Here is a 22,830-nt window from a genome sequence, read left to right on the forward strand (position 1 = left end):
AAAGCAAAACTTACTTTTAGCATAATCTCTACAGTAGCAAATTAATGTATTTTTCCCATTTTAATAATTATTCACCCCCACTTCCCAAGTGACAAGCTCACAAGTGCAGTAAATAAAACTCAAAATTGTAAATGGATGGCAATTCTATTTCCAACTGATCATATGAAATATTTTAATCACATGGAGCCAAATAAAGCAGCCACATGTGTGCCAGATTCCTGCAGCCTCTGTTTTTGTGCCTTTTGATGCAAATGCATTGGCTTGTCAACCACAGATCATTTGGTTTATTAATGTGACTATATATTCCTATACATATAATGAAAAAATGTAGGATATGACTGAAGAAAGTACGATGTCGATGTGGCAGCTGATGGATGGAGATTCTCCTTCAAATTCTGGCGCTTCTCTTTTAGGGCACCTGAACAAGGAAAGCAGCTCGTCTTCAGTATGTTCAGTAGTTGCCAAGTTTTTTTTTTGCCTTATAAGACACACTTGGCCGAGCCTTCCCTACCGAGAAATCAGCCTGAGATAGCGTGAATGGGACGAGAGTAACTTAGCTGACAAGTCATCAAAATACTTTGAAAATGCCATAATATAAGTTGATCACCGTTCACAGCTGCGTGTGCATGTAGCCTGTGAGAGGTCACCCAAGATGGTGGCCGTACATTTAAAAAAAAAATAAAAATCCCAAGAATGCAAGTAACTTATTTCAAAACAATTCAGGGCAAAAGTGCTCTCAGTTTTTGGACATGTTTTCAGTATGTATCTTCAAACTATTGTATTTAGAAAAAAAAAATAATAAGAAGAAAAACAACTTTACCACGCTTTTTTTTTTTTTTAAATTTAATTTTTAACTTATTTTTTTTCTCATGTCTTGATGAGTTGGGATGTGGCTCCCTATCGCCCTCCATTGGCCAGCCACCATAAACTCACGCAGGTGCACTCAGGTGTGCTTAATTGTGCTTAAGGGTGAAAAACAGGTGAAAACAATCACAAGGCTATGCAGGTGATGTCGCTTGTTGGCATATCGGCAGCCATTAAAAGGCACTCGTGAGGTTTGACTCCAGCAGAGTTAACCAACTGCAACTGAGTTTTTCAAATCTGCTGTTTTTTTTTTACTTGCTTTCCCTGAACAATCAAGGATGAGCTGGAAGAACTTTGTGCTACCGCTTGTGTTGCTGTGCTTGTGGGCGCTCCAGACGGAAGGGACATATACCTGCACCTGTTTACCGGCGCATCCGCAGCGGATGTTTTGCCAAGCAGATGTTGTTGGTAAGCCATTTTAAAGGAACACTTTACTTATTGATCCATTTTTAGCAGCAAAAAGTTGCTACTTTTTCAATAATTAATTTGGTGACGTGATTATTTTTTTATGTACATTTAATAACTTTTAAACCGATGTTAAAATGAATCGAACGCCGGCATGTTTGTTACACGTGACTAAATGACCCGGATGTTTACGTCACTAGTGTGTAAACGCTACACTATGGAAGCACTATGCAACGCAGCCGTGCATCTAGCGTCAAACCCGGAAGGATTAAACCTTATCGCTTCGATCCAACACGACAAAATAACCCTACCGAAGGAAAGTCTGCCTTGGATGTGAAAGTTGTGGCGCCAGATGGTCTTTTCGGGCACAAAATAAACTTTAACGAACGAGTGAATCAGGCGGGGGGGGTGGTGCGGGAGCTGCACAGGAATGGACAATCCGCTAATGAATGTGTGCTGTCTGGAAATGAAAGAACTCGAGGATTGGTTCCTTGCGGACAATCTCAACTGCCAATATCCAACAGGTAAAGTGACACACAGCACGAGCAATGCAAAACGTGTGGAACTGACGAACTATTTCAGGAAAAAGAAAAAATAGTAAAATTAAATGTATCGTCGTTACAGCGCCCAACCTCCCCTAGCTGTTTTTTTTCTTTTCTTTTTTTGCGTAGCGTCCCGATGATGTAAACGAAAGGTTGCAAGAAGGTTGTGTATTAACCGTGTTTATTTATAGACAAAATGAAGTAAGGAAATGCGAGACGCCGTTACCTAGGCTGGTTATCAATGGTTTGGATCCGAACGAAATTAAAAGAAATGCAAATGAAAGTGGAAGGCACCACAGGAAGAACAGCGGGACAGAACACAAATGTAGTACGTCGCACATGACACATGATAATGACACTAATCCACATTCTATAAATTTTTTGGTAAAATAAGATTATGAACATGGTCAGTTTGTTTAGTATAAACAACTTACGAGCTAATAAAACATAACGTCCCCGTACTTGACGATGTTCACACTCAAATGAATTATGAAATAAAACAGTCCGTGCAGTATAATAACCAATGCCCCCCCCACCCCCGAAACATGCCTACCTTTCGCTTTAAATTTGCTTCGCTTCTCCGAGATCTTTCAGTGGCCGTAGGGAGACCTCGATTTGTGCCGGCTGTTGTGAGAGTGAAGGCTCCGTGTTGCTAGCAGTTGCGGAAGTAGCCGCCAGAGATCCTCCATCGGCTTGATTATTTCCCACGTCTGGTTCTTTAAAGATACTCGGTACTGCGTTGGGCTTTAGTATTAGGCGTGTGGCGTACCCCATCTCAAATTGTAACATATTTTCGTAGTCCTCATGCCTGAAATGTTCGCTGCGCGCACGCCTGCTTGTCCTTCGGGAGGTTGACAGCACTTAGCAAACAAACCATTGTCTACTCAAGTCGTTTTTTATTTTTTATTTTTTTATTATTATTTTTTTTATATTTTTTTTAGGGGGGTCTCGCGGGTTTTTCCTTGCCGACGCCTTGCAAAATTTTGCAATACACAAAGGCATAAGTGACAGTTTGTGTCCTCCTCGTTATGTCTGCGTGAACTACTGTTCGCCAAGCGAGTATACACACTTGTTACGTCACCACTCGGGGGCGTTCCAACACGGAAGTACTTCTATGTTGAAGAAAAGTTAAATAAATCAATATAAGGGTGTATTCTTCAGCTCTTATGCATTTTTCGTAGCTAAACTATTTACTGCCGATCAAGCCATACATGTAAAATTAAAGGAGCCTTCCTTTAATCTTTTACCGTGTATATATTTTGAAAGGCATATTTGGGTGAGTGTTTATTCTAATTATCTTTCTAGTCATCAAGGCAAAGGTTATTGGAGTGATGCCATTCCATCTTGGAGAAGAGAAACTCACCAAGTATGACATCCAACAGACAAGGGTAAAATGGTTTATTTATATTTTGGCATGTAAACTGGACAACTCCTCACCGTGTTCTCCGTTCAGAACTTGAAGGGTTCCAAGTCTTTTGGTGTCATCTACACTCCACCCAGCTCTGCAGCGTGTGGCGTCACACTGACCAAGGGCACTGAATATCTATTCATGGGTATAAAAAAAAAAAAAAAAACTTAAACTATTTTTGTTTGTGTATACTGTTTATATAAGCCTTCAGTGATATATTGTGATGCATTGACAAATATTTAAGTGCAGTTTTTCCTGTTTCATGACCTTCCTCTTGCGTCTTGTGCCATTGCAGGCAAAGGGCTTTCTGATAACATTCTGCATATCTTCAAGTGTGACTTCTATCAGCCGTGGGATGCATTGAGTGCGACGCAAAAGAAGCTTTTGCACTCCTTCTACAAGAAGGGTTGCGATTGCACGGTAGGAACATTCAAAACAACAATTTTAATGTATTCCTGATAGTCTCAAGTACCAACTGCTTTATTTTTTTTTAACAATGTGATTGAACATGATGAAATTCCTGTCACCCACAGATCCAATCGTGCTTGTCCTACCCGTGCTGCATGACCAGCCAAACGGAGTGTTTGTGGACAGACCACATGTTTGGCACTAGTGACCAGACCCGAAACTCTGCTTGCGTCAAGTCCCGCAAGGGCTGGTGTACCTGGCACAGGGAGACTGCCTGGCGTCAGGGGTGGTGACCTACAGGAGCATGAAAGGCTAACTGAAAATAAATATTGATTAAAATCAATGCAGTGTTTTCTGACAATTGAGCACGTCTGACTACAGTACCAGTATTTTATCAACTTCTGCTTTCATGTTGATTTGGGCATATTTAAGATGCTCTGCAAGCATTTCAATTTGATCCCTTTAGCAACTTGAAGTCTCTAGCACAGGGGCAGGCCTCGAGGGTTTAGGTTTCCCTCTTCCAACACACTGATTCAATCGACAGGATTATTAGGCTTGCTGATGAGTATCATATATCAACTGTGTTGAAGGGAAACATCCAAAACCTGCTTTGCCCGGTCCTGCTGTTGCGCTTTCATGCACTATTTGTAACCCCCCACCCCTGATTATTCTGCAGAATTAAAAAAAAAAAAGAGCCCTTTTTATAAGTTGGTGAAATTTCCACTAAAATGGACTTCTATATAAAACTATAGAACATCTATTACCATTGTGTTCACATAAAGATTTTTGAAAAGTGCTATGGGGTGGAGTGGTCGTCTCATAAATCAGAGGTTGTGGGTTTGATCCTCAGCCATTGTGGCCATGCTGATGTATCCTTAAGCAAGATACTGAACCCTCTTCATGACTGAGTGCTTTGAGGGCCTGGTAAGGTGGGAGAGTGCAATATAAATGAAGTACCGTTTACCCAAAGAAAAAACTTTTGAGTAAATTACTCACTGGAACAATGAACAGGTCTATGTATTAGCCAATTGATTTGACACATCAATAGTCTCCTCACTGGATACTGTTTGGAAATTGGCAAAGCATTCAGGGCACAAAGCCACAAGATGGTGCATGCAGATGTATTTTGTTTTTCGCATGCATGCTGCATCATGGCTTCTGTTTGTTTTTTTTTTTTTGCTGTGGTGAGTTGGGGTCAGTGGCCTCCAGGACCCAACTTTCCCTGAAGGATGGGCTCTTCCTCAGCAATGCATCCACATCTGCACATAAAGAAGAGCAGTCGCCGGCAACTGGAGATGTGGTTTGTCAGATGATTTACTGCCACAGGTGTCCTTGTTGCTGTCGCCTGTAAGCCTCACCCCACCGTGGTTGCTGGATTACCCAAGAAGTTGAGGCTGGACCTCCTGCTCAAGAGAGACTTCCCACAACTCCATTACTTGCACCATGAAGAGGGGTCTTTACCCCTTGCCTTTTAAAAGAAACAGATTGCAACCCTCACTTTTTTTTTTAATGATTGTTTTATTCTAATCTCATTTTTAGCAGGTTTTAGTTTTTAAAGTTTGTTTTTATCTTTTTTTTTTTTTTTTTTATATTTGCCCAACCAAGTCACCCAAATAAATTGTTGAACCTTCCCTGTGCATCTGATTGGTCCTTCAGTTTCTTCTCTGCCCGATAAAGCAAAACTTACTTTTAGCATAATCTCTACAGTAGCAAATTAATGTATTTTTCCCCATTTTAATAATTATTCACCCCCACTTCCCAGGTGACAAGCTCACAAGTGCAGTAAATTAAACTCAAAATTGTAAATGGATGGCAATTCTATTTCCAACTGATCATATGAAATATTTTAATGGAGCCAAATAAAGCCGCCACGTGTGCCAGATTCCTGCAGTCTCTGTTTTTGTGCCTTTTGATGCAAATGCATTGGCTTGTCAACCACAGATCATTTGGTTTATTAATGATGTGACTATATAATCCTATACATATAATGAAAAAATATAGGATATGACTGAAGAAAGTATGATGTCGATGTGGCAGCTGATGGATGGAGATTCTCCTTCAAATTCTGGCGCTTCTCTTTTTCGGCACTTGAACAAGGAAAGCAGCTCGTCTTCAGTATGTTCAGTAGTTGCCAAGTTTTTTTTTTACCTTGTAAGACACACTTGGCCGAGCCTTCCCTACCGAGAAATCAGCCTGAGATAGTGTGAATGGGACGAGAGTAACTTAGCAAACAAGTCATCAAAATACTTTGAAAATGCCATAATATAAGTTGATCACCGTTCACAGCTGCGTGTGCATGTAGCCTGTGAGAGGTCACCCAAGATGGTGGCCGTACATTTAAAAAAAAAAAAAAAAAAATCCCAAGAATGCAAGTAACCTATTTCAAAACAATTCAGGGCAAAAGTGTTCTGTTTTTGGACATGTTTTCAGTATGTATCTTCAAACTATTGTATTTAGAAAAAACCAAAACAAAAAATAATAAGAAAAACAACTTTACCACGCTTTTTTTAAATTTAATTTTTAACTTATTTTTCTCATGTCTTGATGAGTTGGGATGTGGCTCCCTATCGCCCTCCATTGGCCAGCCACCATAAACTCACGCAGGTGCACTCAGGTGTGCTTAATTGTGCTTAAGGTGAAAAACAGGTGAAAACAATCAGGTATGCAGGTGATGTCACTTGTGGGCGTATCGGCAGCCATTAAAAGGCACTCATGAGGTTTGACTCAAGCAGAGTGAACCAACTGCAACTGAGTTCTTCAAATCTGCTGTTTTTTTTGACTTGCTTTCCCTGAACAATCAAGGATGAGCTGGAAGAACTTTGTGCTACCGTTTGTGTTGCTGTGCTTGTGGGGGCTCCAGACGGAAGGGGCACAAGCTTGCCCCTGTTTACCGGTGCATCCGCAGCAGGTGTTTTGCCAAGCAGATGTTGTTGGTAAGCCATTTTAATCTTTGACCGTGTGTATATATTTTAAAATGCGTCTTTGGGTGAGTGTTTTATTTTGGATGTATATGACAGCTTTCATTTTAGGGAGTTATTTTGTTTAAATTTTCCTTTTCTGAACCTATCTTTCTAGTCATCAAGGCCAAGGTTGTTGGAGTGAAGCCGGGCAAACTTTTAGAAACACTCACAAAGTATGACATCGAACAGACAAGGGTAAAATGATTATTTATATTTTGGCATGTAAACTGGACAACTCCTCACCAAGTGTTCTCCCTTCAGAACTTGAAGGGTTCCAAGTCTTTTGCTGCCATCTACACTGCACCCAGCTCTGCAGCATGTGGCGTCACACTGACCAAGGGCACTGAATATCTATTCATGGGTATAAAAAAAACAATTTTCCTTCATGTGTATACTGTTTATATAAGCCTTCAGTGATGGCATATATTTTTTTTTCCCTTATTACTCTTCAGTATGAATCACCTTTTTCAAAAAGTTTGAAATGTCCACTAAAATGGATGTGCATTTGAGAAACTGATATGGGGGGGGGGGTAAACTATAGAACTAATTTTTAACATTGTGTTCACATAATTTTAACATTTTTGAAAACTGCTGTGGAGTGGTAGTCTCATAACTCGGAGATTGTAGGTTTGATCCTCAGCCATTGTGGCCATGTTGATGTATCCTAAAGCAAAATACTGAACCCTCTTGATGTTGACTGAATGTGCTTTGAGGGCCTGGCAAGGTGGAAAATCATAATATAAATGAAGCACCATTTACCCAAAGTGTTTTTTTTTTTTTTTTTTTTTTTTTAATGAAAGACGGTAAATAACACACCAAAACAATGAACAGGTCTACTATGTATTAGCCAACTGATTTGACATCAATAGTCTCCTCACTGGATACTGTTTGGAAATTGGCAAAGCATTCAGGGCACAAAGCCACAAGACGGTGCATGCAGATGTATTTTGTTTTTCGGATACATGCTGCATCATGGTTCCTGTTTGCTTTTTTTTTTTTTTTTTTTTTTTTGCTGTGGTGAGTTGGGGTCAGTGGCCTCCAGGACCAAACTTTAGCTCAAGGATGGGCTCTTCCTCAGCATCCACATCTTGACACAAAGAAGAGCAGTCGCCGGCAACTGGAGATGCGGTTTGTCAAATGTTTTACTGCCACAGGTGTCCTTGTTGCTGTCGCCTGTAAGCCTCACCCCACCGTGGTTGCTGGACTACCCAAGAAGTTGAGGCCGGACCTCCTGCTCAAGAGAGACTTCCCACGACTCCATTACCTGCACCATGAAGAGGGGTCTTTACCCCTTGCCTTTTAAAAGAAACAGATTGCAACCCTCACTTTTTTTTTTTTTTTTGTTAAGATTGTTTTATTCTAACCTTATTTTTAGCAGGTTTTAGTTTTTAAAGTTTCTTTTTTCTTTTTTTAAATCTTTTATTTGCCCAACCTAGTCACCCAAATAAATTGTTGAACCTGCCTCGCATTTGATTGGATCATATGAAATGTTTATATTTTTTAATCACATTGAGCCAAATAAAGCAGCCACATGTGTGCCAGATTCCTGCAGCCTCTGTTTTTGTGCCTTTTGATTCAAATGCATTGGCTTGTGAACCACAGATCATTTGGTTTATTAATGTGACTATATATTCCCATACATATGATATAATGAAAAAATATAGGATATGACTGAAGAAAGTATGATGTCGATGTGACAGCTGATGGATGGAGATTCTCCTTCAAATTCTGCCGCTTCTCTTTTACAGGCACCCGAACAAGGAAAGCAGCTCGTCTTCAGTATGTTCAGTAGTTGGCAAGTTTTTTTTTTACCTTATAAGACACACTTGGCCGAGCCTCCCCTGCCGAGAAATCAGCCTGAGATAGCGTGAATGGGACGAGAGTAACTTAGCTGACAAGGCATCAAAATACTTTGAAAATGCCATAATATAAGTTGATGATCACCGTTCACAGCTGCGTGTGCATGTAGCCTGTGAGAGGTCACCCAAGATGGTGGCTGTACATTTAAAAAAAATAAATAAATAAAAAATCCCAAGAATGCAAGTAACCTATTTCAAAACAATCCAGGGCAAAAGTGTTCTCAGTTTTTGGACATGTTTTCAGTATGTATCTTCAAACTATTGTATTTAGAAAAAAATTAAAAATAAGAAGAAGAAAAACAACTTTACCACACTTTTTTTAAATGTAATTTTTAACATTTATTTTTCTCATGTCTTGATGAGTTGGGATGTGGCTTCCTATCGCCCTCCATTGGCCAGCCACCATAAACTCACGCAGGTGCACTCAGGTGTGCTTAATTGTGCTTAAGGTGAAAAACAGGTGAAAACAATCAGGTATGCAGGTGATGTCACTTGTGGGCGTATCGGCAGCCATTAAAAGGCACTCGTGAGGTTTGACTCAAGCAGAGTGAACCAACTGCAACTGAGCTCTTCTTTTGCGCTATTCAAATCTGCTGGTTTTTGACTTGCTTTCCCTGAACAATCAAGGATGAGCTGGAAGAACTTTGTGCTACCGCTTGTGTTGCTGTGCTTGTGGGGGCTCCAGACAGAAGGGACATATACCTGCAAATGTTTACCGGTGCATCCGCAGCAGGAGTTTTGCCAAGCAGATGTTGTTGGTAAGCCATTTTAATCTTTGAACGTGTGTGTATATATTTTAAATGGCGTCTTTGGGTGAGTGTTTATTCTAAATGTATATGACAGCTTCCCAATTTAGGGGGTTATTTTGTTTAAATTTTCCTTTTCTGAACTTATCTTTCTAGTCATCAAGGCCAAGGTTGTTGGAGTGAAGCCGGGCAAACATTTACACACATTCACCAAGTATGACATCCAACAGACAAGGGTAAAATAGTTTATTTATATTTTGGCATGTAAACTGTACAACTCCTCACCAAGTGTTCTCCCTTCAGAACTTGAAGGGTTCCAAGTCTTTTGGTGTCATCTACACTGCAGCCAGCTCTGCAGCATGTGGCGCCACACTGACCAAGGGCACTGAATATCTACTCATGGGTATAAAAAATAATTTCATTCATGTGTATACTGTTTATATAAGCCTTCAGTGATATATTGTGATGCATTGACAAATATTTAACAGTAAAGTTTTTCCTGTTTCATGACCTTCCTCTTGCTTCTTGTGCCATTGCAGGCAGAGTGCATTCCGATAACATTCTGCATCTCTCCAAGTGTGACTTCTATCAGCCGTGGGATGCGTTGAGTGCGACGCAAAAGAAGCTTTTGCACTCCTTCTACAAGAAGGGTTGCGATTGCACGGTAGGAACATTCAAAACATCAATTTTAATGTATTTTATTCCTGATAGTCTCAAGTACCAACTGCTTTATTCTATTTTTTTATTTATTTTTTTTTCAATGTACCGTACATGATGAAATTCCTGTCACCCACAGATCAAATCGTGCTTGTCCTACCCGTGCTGCATGACCGGCCAGACTGACTGCTTGTGGACAGACCACATGTTTGGCACTAGTGACCAGACCCGAAACTCTGCTTGCGTCAAGTCCCGCAAGGGCTGGTGTACCTGGCACAGGGAGACTGCCTGGCGTCAGGGGTGGTGACCAACAGGAGCATGAAAGGCTAACTGAAAATAAATATTGATTAAAATCAGTGCAGTGTTTTCTGACAATTGAGCACCAGATGACATTACCAGTATTTTACAAACTTGTACTTTCATGTTGATTTGAGCATCTTACAGATGCTCAAATCAGCATAATTTCAAATTATGTTCAATTTGATGCCTTCAGCAACTTGAAGTCTCGAGCACAGGGACAGGCCTCGAGGGCTGAGGTTTTGGAGGTTTCCCCTCTTCCCACAGATTCTAAACAGGATTATTAGGCTTGCTGATGAGTTGATCATATCCCAATTGTGTTGAAGGGCAACATCCAAAACCTGCAGGACTTTGGCCCTCAGGGACCAAAGTTTGCCCTGTCCTGCGCTCACACTTTCATGCAGTAATTGTAACTTTTTTTTTTTTTTTCTTCACCATATTGCTCTTCAGTATGAATCACCTTTTTCAAAAAGTGAAATGTCCACTAAAATGGATGTGCATTTGAGAAATTGATATGGGGGTAAACTATAGAACATCTAATTAACATTGTGTTCACATTAAATTTAAAATTTTTGAAAACTGCTATGGGGTGGTGTGGTAGTCATAACTCGAAGGTTGTGGGTTTGATCCTCAGCCATTGTTGCTATGCTGACATATCCTTAAGCAAAATACTGAACCCTCTTGATGTTGGCTGAATGTGCTTTGAGGGCCTGCTAAGGTGGAAGAGTGAAATATAAATGTATCATTTACCAAAAGATTTTTTTTTTTTTTTACATTAAATACACTAAATGACTCACTGAAACAGATGTATTAGCCAACTGATTTGACATCAATAGTCTCCTCGCTGGATACAGTATAGAAATTGGCAAAGCATTCAGGGCACAAAGCCACAAGACGGTGCATGCAGATGTATTTTGTTTTTCGCATACATGCTGAATCATGGCTTGTTTGCATTTTTTTGCTGTGGTGAGTTGGGGGTAGTGGCCTCCAGGACCAAACTTTACCTCAAGGATGGGCTCTTCCTCAGCAATGCATCCACATCTGCACATTAAGAGCAGTCGCCGGCAACTGGAGATGCGGTTCGTCAGATGTTTTACTGCCACAGGTGTCCTTGTTGCTGTCACTTGTAAGCCTCACCCCACCGTGGTTGCTGGACTACCCAAGAAGTTGAGGCCGGACCTCCTGCTCAAGAGAGACTTCCCATGACTCCATTACCTGCGCCATGAAGAGGGGTCTTTACCCCTTGCCTTTTAAAAGAAACAGATTGCAACCCTCACTTTATTTTTTTTATTTTTTTGATTGTTTTATTCTAATCTCATTTTTAGCAGGTTTTAGTTTTTAAAGTTTCTTTTTCTTTTTTTTTCTTTTTTTAAATCTTTTTATATTTGCCCAACCTAGTCACCCAAATAAATTGTTGAACCTGCCTCGCATCTGATTGGATCATATGAAATGTATATTAAATGTTTTAATCACATGGAGCCAAATAAAGCAGCCACTTGTGTGCCAGGTTCCTGCAGCCTCTGTTTTTGTGCCTTTTGATTCAAATGCATTGGCTTGTCAACCACAGATCATTTGGTTTATGAACAATGTGACTATATATTCCCATACATATGATATAATGAAAAAATATAGTATATGACTGAAGAAAGTATGATGTCGATGTGGCAGGTGATGGATGGAGATTCTGCTTCAAATTCTGCCGCTTCTCTTTTACAGGCACCCGAACAAGGAAAGCAGCTCGTCTTCAGTATGTTCAGTAGTTGGCAAGTTTTTTTTTTGCCTTATAAGACACACTTGGCCGAGCCTCCCCTGCCGAGAAATCAGCCTGAGATAGCGTGAATGGGACGAGAGTAACTTAGCTGACAAGTCATCAAAATACTTTGAAAATGCCATAATATAAGTTGATGATCACCGTTCACAGCTGCGTGTGCATGTAGCCTGTGAGAGGTCACCCAAGATGGTGGCCGTACATTTAAAAAATTAATAATAATAAAATCCCAAGAATGCAAGTAACCTATTTCAAAATAATTCAGGCCAAAGTGTTCTCAGTTTTTGGACATGTTTTCAGTATGTATCTTCAAACTATTGTATTTAGAAAAAAAAAAACAAAAAATAAGAAAAACAACTTTACCACGCTTTTTTTTTTTTTAAATTTAATTTTTAACTTATTTATTTTTCTCGTCTTGATGAGTTGGGATGTGGCTCCCTATCGCCCTCCATTGGCCAGCCACCATAAACTCACACAGGTGCACTCAGGTGTGCTTAATTGTGCTTAAGGTGAAAAACAGGTGAAAACAATCAGGTATGCAGGTGTTGTCACTTGTGGGCGTATCGGCAGCCATTAAAAGGCACTCGTGAGGTTTGACTCAAGCAGAGTGAACCAACTGCAACTGAGCTCTTCTTTTGCGCTATTCAAATCTGCTGGTTTTTTTTACTTGCTTTCCCTGAACAATCAAGGATGAGCTGGAAGAACTTTGTGCTACCGCTTGTGTTGCTGTGCTTGTGGGGGCTCCAAGAGGAAGGGGCACAAGCGTGCACCTGTTTACCGGTGCATCCGCAGCAGGTGTTTTGCCAAGCAGATGTTGTTGGTAAGCCATTTTAATCTTTGACCGTGTGTATATATTTTAAATGGCGTCTTTGGTTGAGTGTTTATTCTGAATGTATGTGACGGCTTCCCAATTTAGGAACTTATTTTGTTTTAATTTTCCTTTTCTGAACTTATCTTTCTAGTCATCAAGGCCAAGGTTGTTGGAGTGAAGCCGGGCAAACATTTAGAAACACTCACCAAGTGTGACATCGAACAGACAAGGGTAAAATGGTTTATTTATTTTTTGACATGTAAACTGTACAACTCCTCACCAAGTGTTCTCCCTTCAGAACTTGAAGGGTTCCAAGTCTTTTGGTGTCATCTACACTGCACCCAGCTCTGCAGCATGTGGCGTCACACTGACCAAGGGCACTGAATATCTAATCATGGGTATTAAAAATAACATTGTCTTTCATGTGTATCCTCTGTTTGTTTATATAAGCCTTCAGTGATGACATGTATTGTGACGTGTTTTTGACAAAATATTTAACAGTCCAGTTGTTCCTGTTTCATGACATTCCTCTTGGGTCTTGTCCCATTGCAGGCCGACTGTGGTCTGATGACAGGCTGCATATGACTTTCTACCTGCTTCATGTGATTTTATTGTTGATAATTTTAATAAGAACTTAAGAACAACTTTGGATGAAGTAGCTCCACTTTTAACCAAAACTATAAAATTAAAGACTATTCCCCCGTGGAGAAATGACGAGATTAAAAAATTAAAATGAAAATGCAGGTGTGCTGAAAGGAGGTGGAGAAAAACTAAACTTTCAATACATTATGAAATTTTACGTGAACAACTTAAATCCTACAATAAAACAGTCAAACAGGCAAGAATATCTTATTTCTCAAATTTAATCGCAGTTCATTCAAAAGATCCTAAATTTCTTTTCTCCACTTTCGATCTTTTAACCAATCCTGATTTTAAAAAGCCATCACAGACTCCATCAAACACTCTCTGTGATGGCTTTGCAGACCACTTCAGAAGTAAAATTGATGGCATTAGGTCCAGTCTTTTAGTTGATCAAAATATAATTTTTAATAAATATGGACAGTCACTTTTACCTGAGGAAACACTGGAAAGTTTTACCCTGGTTGATGCAAGGACACTTGGTCGAGTTTTCTCCCAGGTCAACCCAACAACCTGCCTTTTAGATCCGATTCCCACATCACTTTTTAAGACATTTTATGGATTTTTTGAGGAACAGATTTTAACTATAGTCAATTGCTCTCTTCAGACGGGTGTCTTTCCTGCCGCCTTTAAAACGGCGGTGGTGAAGCCCCTTCTGAGGAAAAGCAATTTGGACCCAAGCAGTTTTAATAGTTATCGACCTATATCCAACTTACCCTTTTTAAGTAAGATTTTAGAAAAAATTGTTTTTATTCAATTGAATTCATTTTTAGATACAAATATTTTAGAGAAATATCAGTCTGGTTTTAGGATGAACCACAGTACCGAGACTGCCCTTTTAAAGATTTTAAATGATATCAGGTGTAATGAAGATATGAAAAAGCTTACAGTCTTGGTGCTACTGGATTTAAGTGCTGCCTTTGATACAGTAGATCACCACACTTTATTAAACAGACTTAGAAGCCTGGTGGGCATCTCTGGTACAGTTTTTAACTGGTTTTATTCCTATCTCACACACCGATATTTCTTTGTAAGTATGGATACATGTTCCTCTGAAACCCATGAAATTAAATGTGGGGTTCCCCAAGGCTCAATCTTAGGCCCATTACTTTTTAATCTTTATATGCTTCCCCTTGGGGAAGTCATCAGGAGACACGGCGTCAACTTCCACAGTTACGCTGATGATACACAGCTGTATATCGCCGTGTCACCTGATGACATGGGGCCTATTGATACCCTTTTAAATTGTATTTTAGATATTAAGTCATGGATGGCAGAAAATTTCCTGCAGCTCAACCAGGACAAAACAGAGGTTTTAGTCATCGGTCCTGAAGGTCAGAGAGAGAAACTTTTACCTAAACTACAAGATTTTAAACCCACGCAATGTGTAAAGAATTTGGGCGTCCTTTTTGACTCTGAGCTAACTTTTAATCCACATATTAAAAATGTAGCCAAGATCGGTTTTTACCATCTTAAGAATATTGCCAGAGTCCGCCCGTTTCTCTCACAGGCCAACACGGAGGTGCTGATGCATGCTTTTATTTCTTGTCGTTTAGATTATTGTAATTCCCTGCTCTCTGGTCTTCCCAAAAAGAATATTTCAGTCCTACAGCTCCTTCAGAACTCAGCTGCACGTGTGCTGACGGGGACCGGAGGGCGGGAGCACATTACACCAGTTTTAAAAACGCTGCATTGGCTCCCCGTGCGTTTCAGGATTGATTTTAAGGTGCTTTTATTAGTTTTTAAATGTCTTAACGGTCTTGGCCCATCTTATTTATCTGACTTGCTTTTACCCTATTACCCCTCGCGGCCTCTGAGGTCTTCTGGCAGCGGCCTTTTAACTATTCCAAAGGTGAGGACCAAGACACATGGTGAAGCTGCCTTTAGCCACTATGGTCCTCACCTATGGAATGGCCTGCCAGAGAGCATCAGGTCTGCAGAGAATATTTATGTTTTTAAGAGGAGGCTTAAGACTTACTTTTTTAGTTTGGCATTTGATTGACCTTTTTTATTTTTATTTTATTTTACTTATTATTATTTTTACTTTTTTATCCCCTTTTATTTATTTAACTTTTAATCTATATTGTCTTGTAGCTTTGTTTTTATTTATTTATTTTTTCTATCGTGTTTAACCATTTTCTTTTAGTGTTTAAATGTTTTTATTTGGTAGTTATAAAATTTTTAGCTCCAGTGTTTTCTCATGGGGGAGCCTCCACAGTGAGAGGGATGCTTGGTCTTCATCCATCTCACTGTGGATGAACTCCTCCTGGGTGCCTTTCCTTACAGGGTACATCTGTGCCCCGCCATGTTGTGGTTTTCATGTGTTTGTTGGGTTTTGGGTGTGTCTGTGGGTACGATCATGGGGATGGGGGGGCTTTTTCTTTCTTTTCTTTTATTGCATTATGGATGTCCAGCACTTTGAGTTGCATTTTAAATGTATGAAAGGTGCTATATAAATAAAGTTGATTGATATCTCCGTGTGTGACTTCTATCAGCCGTGGGATGCGTTGAGTGCGACGCAAAAGAAGCTTTTGTACTCCTTCTACAAGAAGGGTTGCGATTGCACGGTAGAAACATTCAAAACATCTATTTTAATGTATTTATTCCTGATATAGTCTCAAGAATTTGTCCAAGTGCCAACTGCTTTATTCCAATATTCTTTACAATGTGATTGAACAATGAAATTCCTGTCCTTGGTCACCCACAGATCAAATCGTGCTTTTCCTACCCGTGCTGCATGACCGGCCAGACTGACTGCTTGTGGACAGACCACATGTTTGGCACTAGTGACCAGACCCGAAACTCTGCTTGCGTCAAGTCCCGCAAGGGCTGGTGTACCTGGCACAGGGAGACTGCCTGGCGTCAGGGGTGGTGACCAACAGGAGCATGAAAGGCTAACTGAAAATAAATATTGATTAAAATCAATGCAGTGTTTTCTATCAATTGAGCACGTCTGACTGAAGAACCATTATTTTATCAACTTCTGCTTTCATGTTGATTTGGGCGTATTTAAGATGCTTTGCAAGCGTTTCAAATTATGTTCAATTTGATGCCTTCAGCAACTTGAAGTCTTTAGCACAGGGGCAGGCCTCGAGGGGTGAGGTTTCCCTCTTCCAACAAACTGATTCCAATAGACAGGATTTTTAGACTTGCTGATGAGTTGATCATATCAACTGTGTTGAAGGGAAGCGACCAAATTTTCCCTGCGCTGCTCTAGCACTTTCATGCACTAATTGTAACCTACATTACTCTTTAGAAGGGGGGAATCCCCTTTTTCAAAAAGTGAAATGTCCTCTAAAATGGATTTGCATGTGAGAAACTGTTATAGAGGGGGGGTAAATTATAGAATATCTAATTTTTCAGAACTGCTGTGGAGTGGTAGTCCCATAACTAAGAGAATGTAGGTTTGATCCTCAGCCATTGTTGACATGCTGATGTATCATAAAGCAAGATACTGAACCCTGTTGATGTTGGCTGAATGTGCTTTGAGGGCCTGGTAAGGTGGAAAATTGCAATGTAAAGCGTAATTTACCCAAAGATTTTTTTTTTTTTTTTTTTAAATTAAATACACTAAATGACTCACTAAAACAAACAGGGCTACTATGTATTAGCCAACTTATTTGACACAGTCTCCTCACTGGATACTGTATAGAAATTGGCAAAGCATTCAGGGCACAAAGCCTCAAGACGGTGCAAGCAGATGCATTTTGTTTTTTCGCATGTTGAATCATGGCTTCTGTTTGCATTTTTTTTTGTTGGGGTCAGTGGCCTCCAGGACCAAACTTTACCTCCAAGGATGGGCTCTTCCTCAGCAATGCATCCACATCTGCACATTAAGAGCAGTCGCCGGCAACTGGAGATGCGGTTGGTCAAATGTTTTACTGCCACGGGTGTCCTTGTTGCTGTCACCTGTAAGCCTCACCCCACCGTGGTTGCTGGACTACCCAAGAAGTTGAGGCCGGACCTCCTGCTCAAGAGAGACTTCCCACGACTCCATTACCTGCGCCATGAAGAGGGGTATTTACCCCTTGCCTTTAAAAAAAAAAAAAATTGCAACCCTCACTTCTTTTTAATGATTGTTTTATTCAAACCTTATTTTTAGCAGTTTTTAAAGTTTTTATTTTTTATTTTTTTATATTTGCCCAACGTAGTCACCCAAATAAATTGTTGAACCTGCCTCGCATCTGATTGGTCCTTCAGTTTGCTCTCTGCCAGATAGAGCAAAACCTACTTTTAGCATAATCTCTGCAGTAGAAAATTAATGTATTTTTCCCCATTTTAATAATTATTCACCTCCACATCTAGGGGTGTGCTCAAATAATTGATATGGCAATATATCGTTGCGGGCCTCATTACAATACACGTATCGATACGCAGGCGTCAGAATCGATTTTGCTCGTTAACTTTAAATAGGTAGTTAACGTTTGCCTTTGCAGCTTGCATTGTACCTAAAAAATAAAAAACAGCGTCTTTGAAGTTAATTGCCTTCAATTAATGCAAAAATAGCTCACCAGTGATTGTACACTGTCTTGCTAAGAAAAATTAAAGCAGAGGAAGAATATCAACATTTATTTACTTATAAACTTAACATTGCACATGTGTCTTAATGTACCAATTTTCGTATATTTTGTTTAAAAAACAAAATAAAATGTTTTACATGAAAAAAAATGTTTTTATTTCCCCAAATATTTCAAAATAAGCCCATTTTAGAGCTGTAACTTGAATACTTTGATATTTTTACTCATATCGGCTTATGCTTATTAATAAATTTTCCCGGTGTGTCTGTGAAAACTGCTCCTTGCTCTGCAGTGCGTACACATTTAAACCAGGCATGCCGCTAGGTGATAAACCAAAAGAGCTACTAACAAAAACATTTTTGTTATCCAGCATAATAAACATAACCTTTAGGTATACATATGACTGTTATTATAAAATGCAAGTAAATGAACGTGAAATATCAGGATACATATCGCCTTGAAGATCAAGTATTGGGAGACATGAATCGCGATACATATCGAATCGTGACCCCTGTATCGTGATACGTATCGTATGTGGCTCGTAGTGAAAGAGTTAACAATGTGACTATATATTCCCATACATATGATATAATGAAAAAATATAGGATATGACTGAAGAAAGTATGATGTCGATGCGACAGCTGATGGATGGAGATTCTCCTTCAAATTCTGCCGCTTCTCTTTTACAGGCACCCGAACAAGGAAAACAGCTCGTCTTCAGTATGTTCAGTAGTTGGCAAGTTTTTTTTTTACCTTATAAGACACACTTGGCCGAGCCTCCCCTGCTGAGAAATCAGCCTGAGATAGCGTGAATGGGACGAGAGTAACTTAGCTGACAAGGCATCAAAATACTTTGAAAATGCCATAATATAAGATGATCACCGTTCACAGTTGCGTGTGCATGTAGCCTGTGAGAGGTCACCCAAGATGGTGGCCGTACATTAAAAAAAAAAATAATAATAATAAAATCCCAAGAATGCAAGTAACCTATTTCAAAACAATTCAGGGCAAAAGTGCTCTCAGTTTTTGGACATGTTTTCAGTATGTATCTTCAAACTATTGTATTTAGAAAAAAAAAAAAAAATATATATATATATATATAATAATAAGAAAAACAACTTTACCACGCTTTTTTTTTTTTATTTAATTTTTAACTTATTTATTTTTCTCATGTCTTGATGAGTTGGGATGTGGCTCCCTATCGCCCTCCATTGGCCAGCCACCATAAACTCACGCAGGTGCACTCAGGTGTGCTTAATTGTGCTTAAGGGTGAAAAACAGGTGAAAACAATCACAAGGCTATGCAGGTGATGTCACTTGTTGGCATATCGGCAGCCATTAAAAGGCACTCGTGAGGTTTGACTCAAGCAGAGTGAACCAACTGCAACTGAGCTCTTCTTTTGCATTATTCAAATCTGCTGTTTTTTGACTTGCTTTCCCTGAACAATCAAGGATGAGCTGGAAAAACTTTGTGCTACCTCTTGTGTTGCTGTGCTTGTGGGGGCTCCAGACAGAAGGGACATATACCTGCACCTGTTTACCGGCGCATCCGCAGCAGATGTTTTGCCAAGCAGATGTTGGTAAGCCACTTTAATCTTTTACCGTGTATATATTTTGAAAGGCATATTTGGGTGAGTGTTTATTCTGAATGTATATGACAGAGCTTCCCAATTTAGCCAGCGGTTTTGTTTAATGTGCCTTTTCCAAACTTATCTTTGTAGTCATCAGGGCGAAGGTTATTGGAGTGATGCCATTCCATCATGGAGAAGAGAAACTCACCAAGTATGACATCCAACAGACAAGGGTAAAATGGTTTATTTATATTTTGGCATGTAAACTGTACAACTCCTCACCAAGTGTTCTCCCTTCAGAACTTGAAGGGTTCCAAGTCTTTTGGTGTCATCTACACTGCACCCAGCTCTGCAGCATGTGGCGTCACACTGACCAAGGGCACTGAATATCTACTCATGGGTATAAAAAAAATAAAAAATTTATTCATGTGTATACTTTTTATATAAGCCTTCAGTGATGCATTGACAAATATTTAACTGCAGTTTTTCCTGTTTCATGACCTTCCTCTTGCTTCTTGTGCCATTGCAGGCAGAGTGCATTCCGATAACATTCTGCATCTCTCCAAGTGTGACTTCTATCAGCCGTGGGATGCGTTGAGTGCGACGCAAAAGAAGCTTTTGCACTCCTTCTACAAGAAGGGTTGCGATTGCACGGTAGGAACTTTCAAAACATCAATTTTAATGTGTTTATTGCTGATATTCTCAAGTACCAACTGCTTTATTCTATTTATTTTTTTTCAATGTGCTTGAACATGATGAAATTCCTGTCACTCACAGATCAAATCGTGCTTGTCCTACCCGTGCTGCATGACCGGCCAGACTGACTGCTTGTGGACAGACCACATGTTTGGCACTAGTGACCAGACCCGGAACTCTGCTTGCGTCAAGTCCCGCAAGGGCTGGTGTACCTGGCACAGGGGGACTGCCTGGCGTCAGGGGTGGTGACCTACAGGGGAATGAAAGGCTAACTGAAAATAAATATTGATTAAAATCAATGCAGTGGTTTCTGACAATTGAGCACTTCAACTACATTACCAGTATTTTACAAACTTGTGCTATCATGTTGCTTTGAGCATCTTTAAGATGCTTTGCAAACATTTCAAATTATGGGATTTGGCGTTTGTCAACTCCTTTCAGCTGAGCAATGAAGTTTGCTTGGCACTGCTAGAATCCTAAATATGCAATTGAAATGGACTTGCCATAATGGTTCTCTTGAGTTGGGTTATGTTAAATGTACTTAAAGCTGCTCTTTCACGATTTGCCCAAAAAAAATATGTAATGTTGACAGTTATAACAAACCTCTAATTGGTACAATTAACACTTTTTTTTTTTTTTTTTTTTTTAAAAACTGCTTTTGAGTTGATTTGTCTGGCTAGTAGGGTACAGAACCATTCGGTGCCAACAATCTCAAGCTTAGTACACAAGAATTTCAAAGACCCCACCCACACTAATTTAAAAGTATTAGTTTGGTTTGTGGTACTGTAATATGAGTTTTCTTAATCTGTTTACCTTTTTAGTAGATAAGTGACAGTAGTACGGCATGTAATATAAATCTGATAATGGGGTGGGATTAAACATTTACTACTTTCTGCTCCTTTTTTTTTTTAGCAGAATGTGTAAAGCCTGTTTATTTTGCTGCTGGTATACACGGCAATTCCTCCCCTCCAATTTTTTTTTTTTTTTTTTTTGTTATAAATGCATTTGCACTGTTTTGCTTCATGGCTCAAAAATAAAATCTATATAAAAAGCAGTCCGTCATTGCCAATATAACTGCAGTACCTGAATGTGGTGACGATATAAAAATGACTGTTGTGCAGATAAATGTAATTATTGACGTAAAATGTTTGTGTGGTGATTTTCAGCACCATATTGTGGCTAAAAGAACCAGACATCAGGATCACATTTCCGAAGTAATTAGGAAGAACACTGAATGCCACTGAGAACTCGTCTTCCCACTGCCTCTTTTTTTTTTTTTTTTTTTTTTTTTTTTTTTTTGTCTCCATCACTCACATTCTCTGTATGCATCCTGAATCCAGCGAACCGGCCTTTTCCTTGCAGCAAGTGTTACACCAATAATGATGAAATAGTCCTATTTCACTGTCTTCACGTTTGAGGGAATTCTGTCAGACACTTCCGACCCAACTCTGCCTCCTCTGTCTCCACATCTGTTATTCTGTCTGTCAGGCTTCTTTCTCATCTGTGAGCTCCACAATCTGCAGCACACTAGAGAAAAGTTTTTGGTTCAGACCGCATCTCAGGCCTTTCTAGTGTTTGCATGCTCCCTCTATGCTTGTGTGGGTTGCTTTTTGGGGGACTCATTTGCATCCCACCATTTCTTTTTTTTAATTTATCTTGGGTTAACTGGAAACTAACTTGCTTGTAGATGTGAATATGATTGATTCCCTATCTCACTTGGCCTCAGTCATTAACTCTATAAAGCCTGAACCATGAAATATATGAGAAAATTTGGATTCTTTGTAAATAGAGTATTTATTGGTCCTTTTGAAATAAATAAAAATAAAATAAAATCAACTTTCACATATTGGCTTTTGATTTGTATCACATTTGATGCATCCGGTCACAATGCTTTAAATTCATACATTTATAACTGTCAAAAATATCATAAACTAACCTATCAAACATATTAGTATTTCCAAAAATCAGAAACAACATTACCCACTAATAAGTATAGGTTTCTCTCCTTTCTCAATTGGGGCGATCTCGCAACGTCACTGGAAAAGCCATCAGCTGGGTAATACTGCCCTCTAATGGGTTATCCGTGCAATTCAAGTGTCATGTCAGGGTTTTAATGGGGAAAAAAAAATATGCTAAAAAAAATAGAGGGCTCAAAATGTTTTGTATTTAATATGATACGTTTGGCCTTATAGGGACAAAATTAACTATCTCCCAAAATCTTCTTGTTTAGAATGAAAGTTAAGTTGGAGTATATCTCAGCTCACTTCCGGCAAAAGGAACTACACCTTAAATTGTCTGCCATTCAATTACAGGGCACATGCAACATACAGTATGGACAAACAGACCGCTCACACACGGAATCATATTGTGAGTGAGAAGTGAACCTACCTTGTCTGCATTAAAGTCAAACATGAAAACTACCACACCATCACAGACTTACATTATTTTAATTCTTTCCAAAAATCACAGGAAAGATAAATGATCCTCCCGCTGTCATTGCAGCAGGCTTGGGCTGCCTGCTGTAGGACGCCCTCTGGAAAACAGCAAGCGCTCATTAAAATGCAATTAATGAGCAGCAGTGCTTCATTAATATGATATGACAGGATCCTGAATCTTGTTTCAGACACGATGCCAATGTTAATTGATATCATCAAGGGTTTTGGTTCACAAATGGTAGTGCTA

The 22,830-nt window shown here is 39.5% G+C and overlaps 4 protein-coding genes across 4 annotated transcripts; all 4 read left to right on the forward strand.

Annotated features, from left to right (window-relative positions):
• Positions 1-1,020: 1,020 nt before the first annotated feature.
• LOC144015931 (metalloproteinase inhibitor 2-like) lies at positions 1,021-3,970 on the forward strand. Its single transcript, XM_077516437.1, has 5 exons — positions 1,021-1,272; positions 3,117-3,199; positions 3,265-3,364; positions 3,515-3,639; positions 3,753-3,970. Exons 1-5 carry the CDS (start codon positions 1,143-1,145, stop codon positions 3,918-3,920), a joined length of 606 nt encoding a protein of 201 aa, XP_077372563.1. The 5' UTR covers positions 1,021-1,142; the 3' UTR covers positions 3,921-3,970.
• A 4,998-nt stretch (positions 3,971-8,968) lies between these two features.
• LOC144015934 (metalloproteinase inhibitor 2-like) lies at positions 8,969-10,205 on the forward strand. The gene is made up of 5 exons (XM_077516441.1): positions 8,969-9,204; positions 9,349-9,428; positions 9,496-9,595; positions 9,732-9,856; positions 9,989-10,205. Exons 1-5 carry the CDS (start codon positions 9,075-9,077, stop codon positions 10,154-10,156), a joined length of 603 nt encoding a protein of 200 aa, XP_077372567.1. The 5' UTR covers positions 8,969-9,074; the 3' UTR covers positions 10,157-10,205.
• Positions 10,206-12,499: 2,294 nt separating this feature from the next.
• On the forward strand, positions 12,500-20,447 carry LOC144015940 (metalloproteinase inhibitor 2-like). The gene is made up of 6 exons (XM_077516447.1): positions 12,500-12,541; positions 19,286-19,461; positions 19,603-19,685; positions 19,753-19,852; positions 19,982-20,106; positions 20,230-20,447. The coding sequence occupies exons 2-6, from the start codon at positions 19,335-19,337 to the stop codon at positions 20,395-20,397; spliced, it is 603 nt and encodes a 200-aa protein (XP_077372573.1). The 5' UTR covers positions 12,500-12,541; positions 19,286-19,334; the 3' UTR covers positions 20,398-20,447.
• LOC144015941 (metalloproteinase inhibitor 2-like) lies at positions 12,535-16,289 on the forward strand. The gene is made up of 6 exons (XM_077516448.1): positions 12,535-12,734; positions 12,877-12,956; positions 13,024-13,123; positions 13,278-13,304; positions 15,834-15,931; positions 16,072-16,289. Exons 1-6 carry the CDS (start codon positions 12,605-12,607, stop codon positions 16,237-16,239), a joined length of 603 nt encoding a protein of 200 aa, XP_077372574.1. The 5' UTR covers positions 12,535-12,604; the 3' UTR covers positions 16,240-16,289.
• Positions 20,448-22,830: the final 2,383 nt, after the last annotated feature.

The sequence above is a fragment of the Festucalex cinctus genome, chromosome 3 (assembly GCF_051991245.1).
Source record: "Festucalex cinctus isolate MCC-2025b chromosome 3, RoL_Fcin_1.0, whole genome shotgun sequence".
Classification (NCBI taxonomy): Eukaryota; Metazoa; Chordata; class Actinopteri; order Syngnathiformes; family Syngnathidae; genus Festucalex; species Festucalex cinctus.

What these genes read in the sequence shown, in the direction of transcription:
- LOC144015931 (XM_077516437.1), top strand. Translation starts at nt 1,143, where the DNA reads ATGAGCTGGAAGAACTTTGTGCTACCGCTTGTGTTGCTGTGCTTGTGG. An exon ending in ATGACATCCAACAGACAAGG is followed by an intron (nt 3,200 to 3,264) that starts GTAAAATGGTTT and finishes TTCTCCGTTCAG; the next exon opens with AACTTGAAGGGTTCCAAGTC. An exon ending in CACTGAATATCTATTCATGG is followed by an intron (nt 3,365 to 3,514) that starts GTATAAAAAAAA and finishes GTGCCATTGCAG; the next exon opens with GCAAAGGGCTTTCTGATAAC.
- LOC144015934 (XM_077516441.1), top strand. Translation starts at nt 9,075, where the DNA reads ATGAGCTGGAAGAACTTTGTGCTACCGCTTGTGTTGCTGTGCTTGTGG. An exon ending in TTGCCAAGCAGATGTTGTTG is followed by an intron (nt 9,205 to 9,348) that starts GTAAGCCATTTT and finishes TTATCTTTCTAG; the next exon opens with TCATCAAGGCCAAGGTTGTT. An exon ending in AGAAGGGTTGCGATTGCACG is followed by an intron (nt 9,857 to 9,988) that starts GTAGGAACATTC and finishes TGTCACCCACAG; the next exon opens with ATCAAATCGTGCTTGTCCTA.
- LOC144015941 (XM_077516448.1), top strand. Translation starts at nt 12,605, where the DNA reads ATGAGCTGGAAGAACTTTGTGCTACCGCTTGTGTTGCTGTGCTTGTGG. An exon ending in GTGACATCGAACAGACAAGG is followed by an intron (nt 12,957 to 13,023) that starts GTAAAATGGTTT and finishes TTCTCCCTTCAG; the next exon opens with AACTTGAAGGGTTCCAAGTC. An exon ending in GTGGTCTGATGACAGGCTGC is followed by an intron (nt 13,305 to 15,833) that starts ATATGACTTTCT and finishes TAAAGTTGATTG; the next exon opens with ATATCTCCGTGTGTGACTTC.
- LOC144015940 (XM_077516447.1), top strand. Translation starts at nt 19,335, where the DNA reads ATGAGCTGGAAAAACTTTGTGCTACCTCTTGTGTTGCTGTGCTTGTGG. An exon ending in ATGACATCCAACAGACAAGG is followed by an intron (nt 19,686 to 19,752) that starts GTAAAATGGTTT and finishes TTCTCCCTTCAG; the next exon opens with AACTTGAAGGGTTCCAAGTC. An exon ending in CACTGAATATCTACTCATGG is followed by an intron (nt 19,853 to 19,981) that starts GTATAAAAAAAA and finishes GTGCCATTGCAG; the next exon opens with GCAGAGTGCATTCCGATAAC.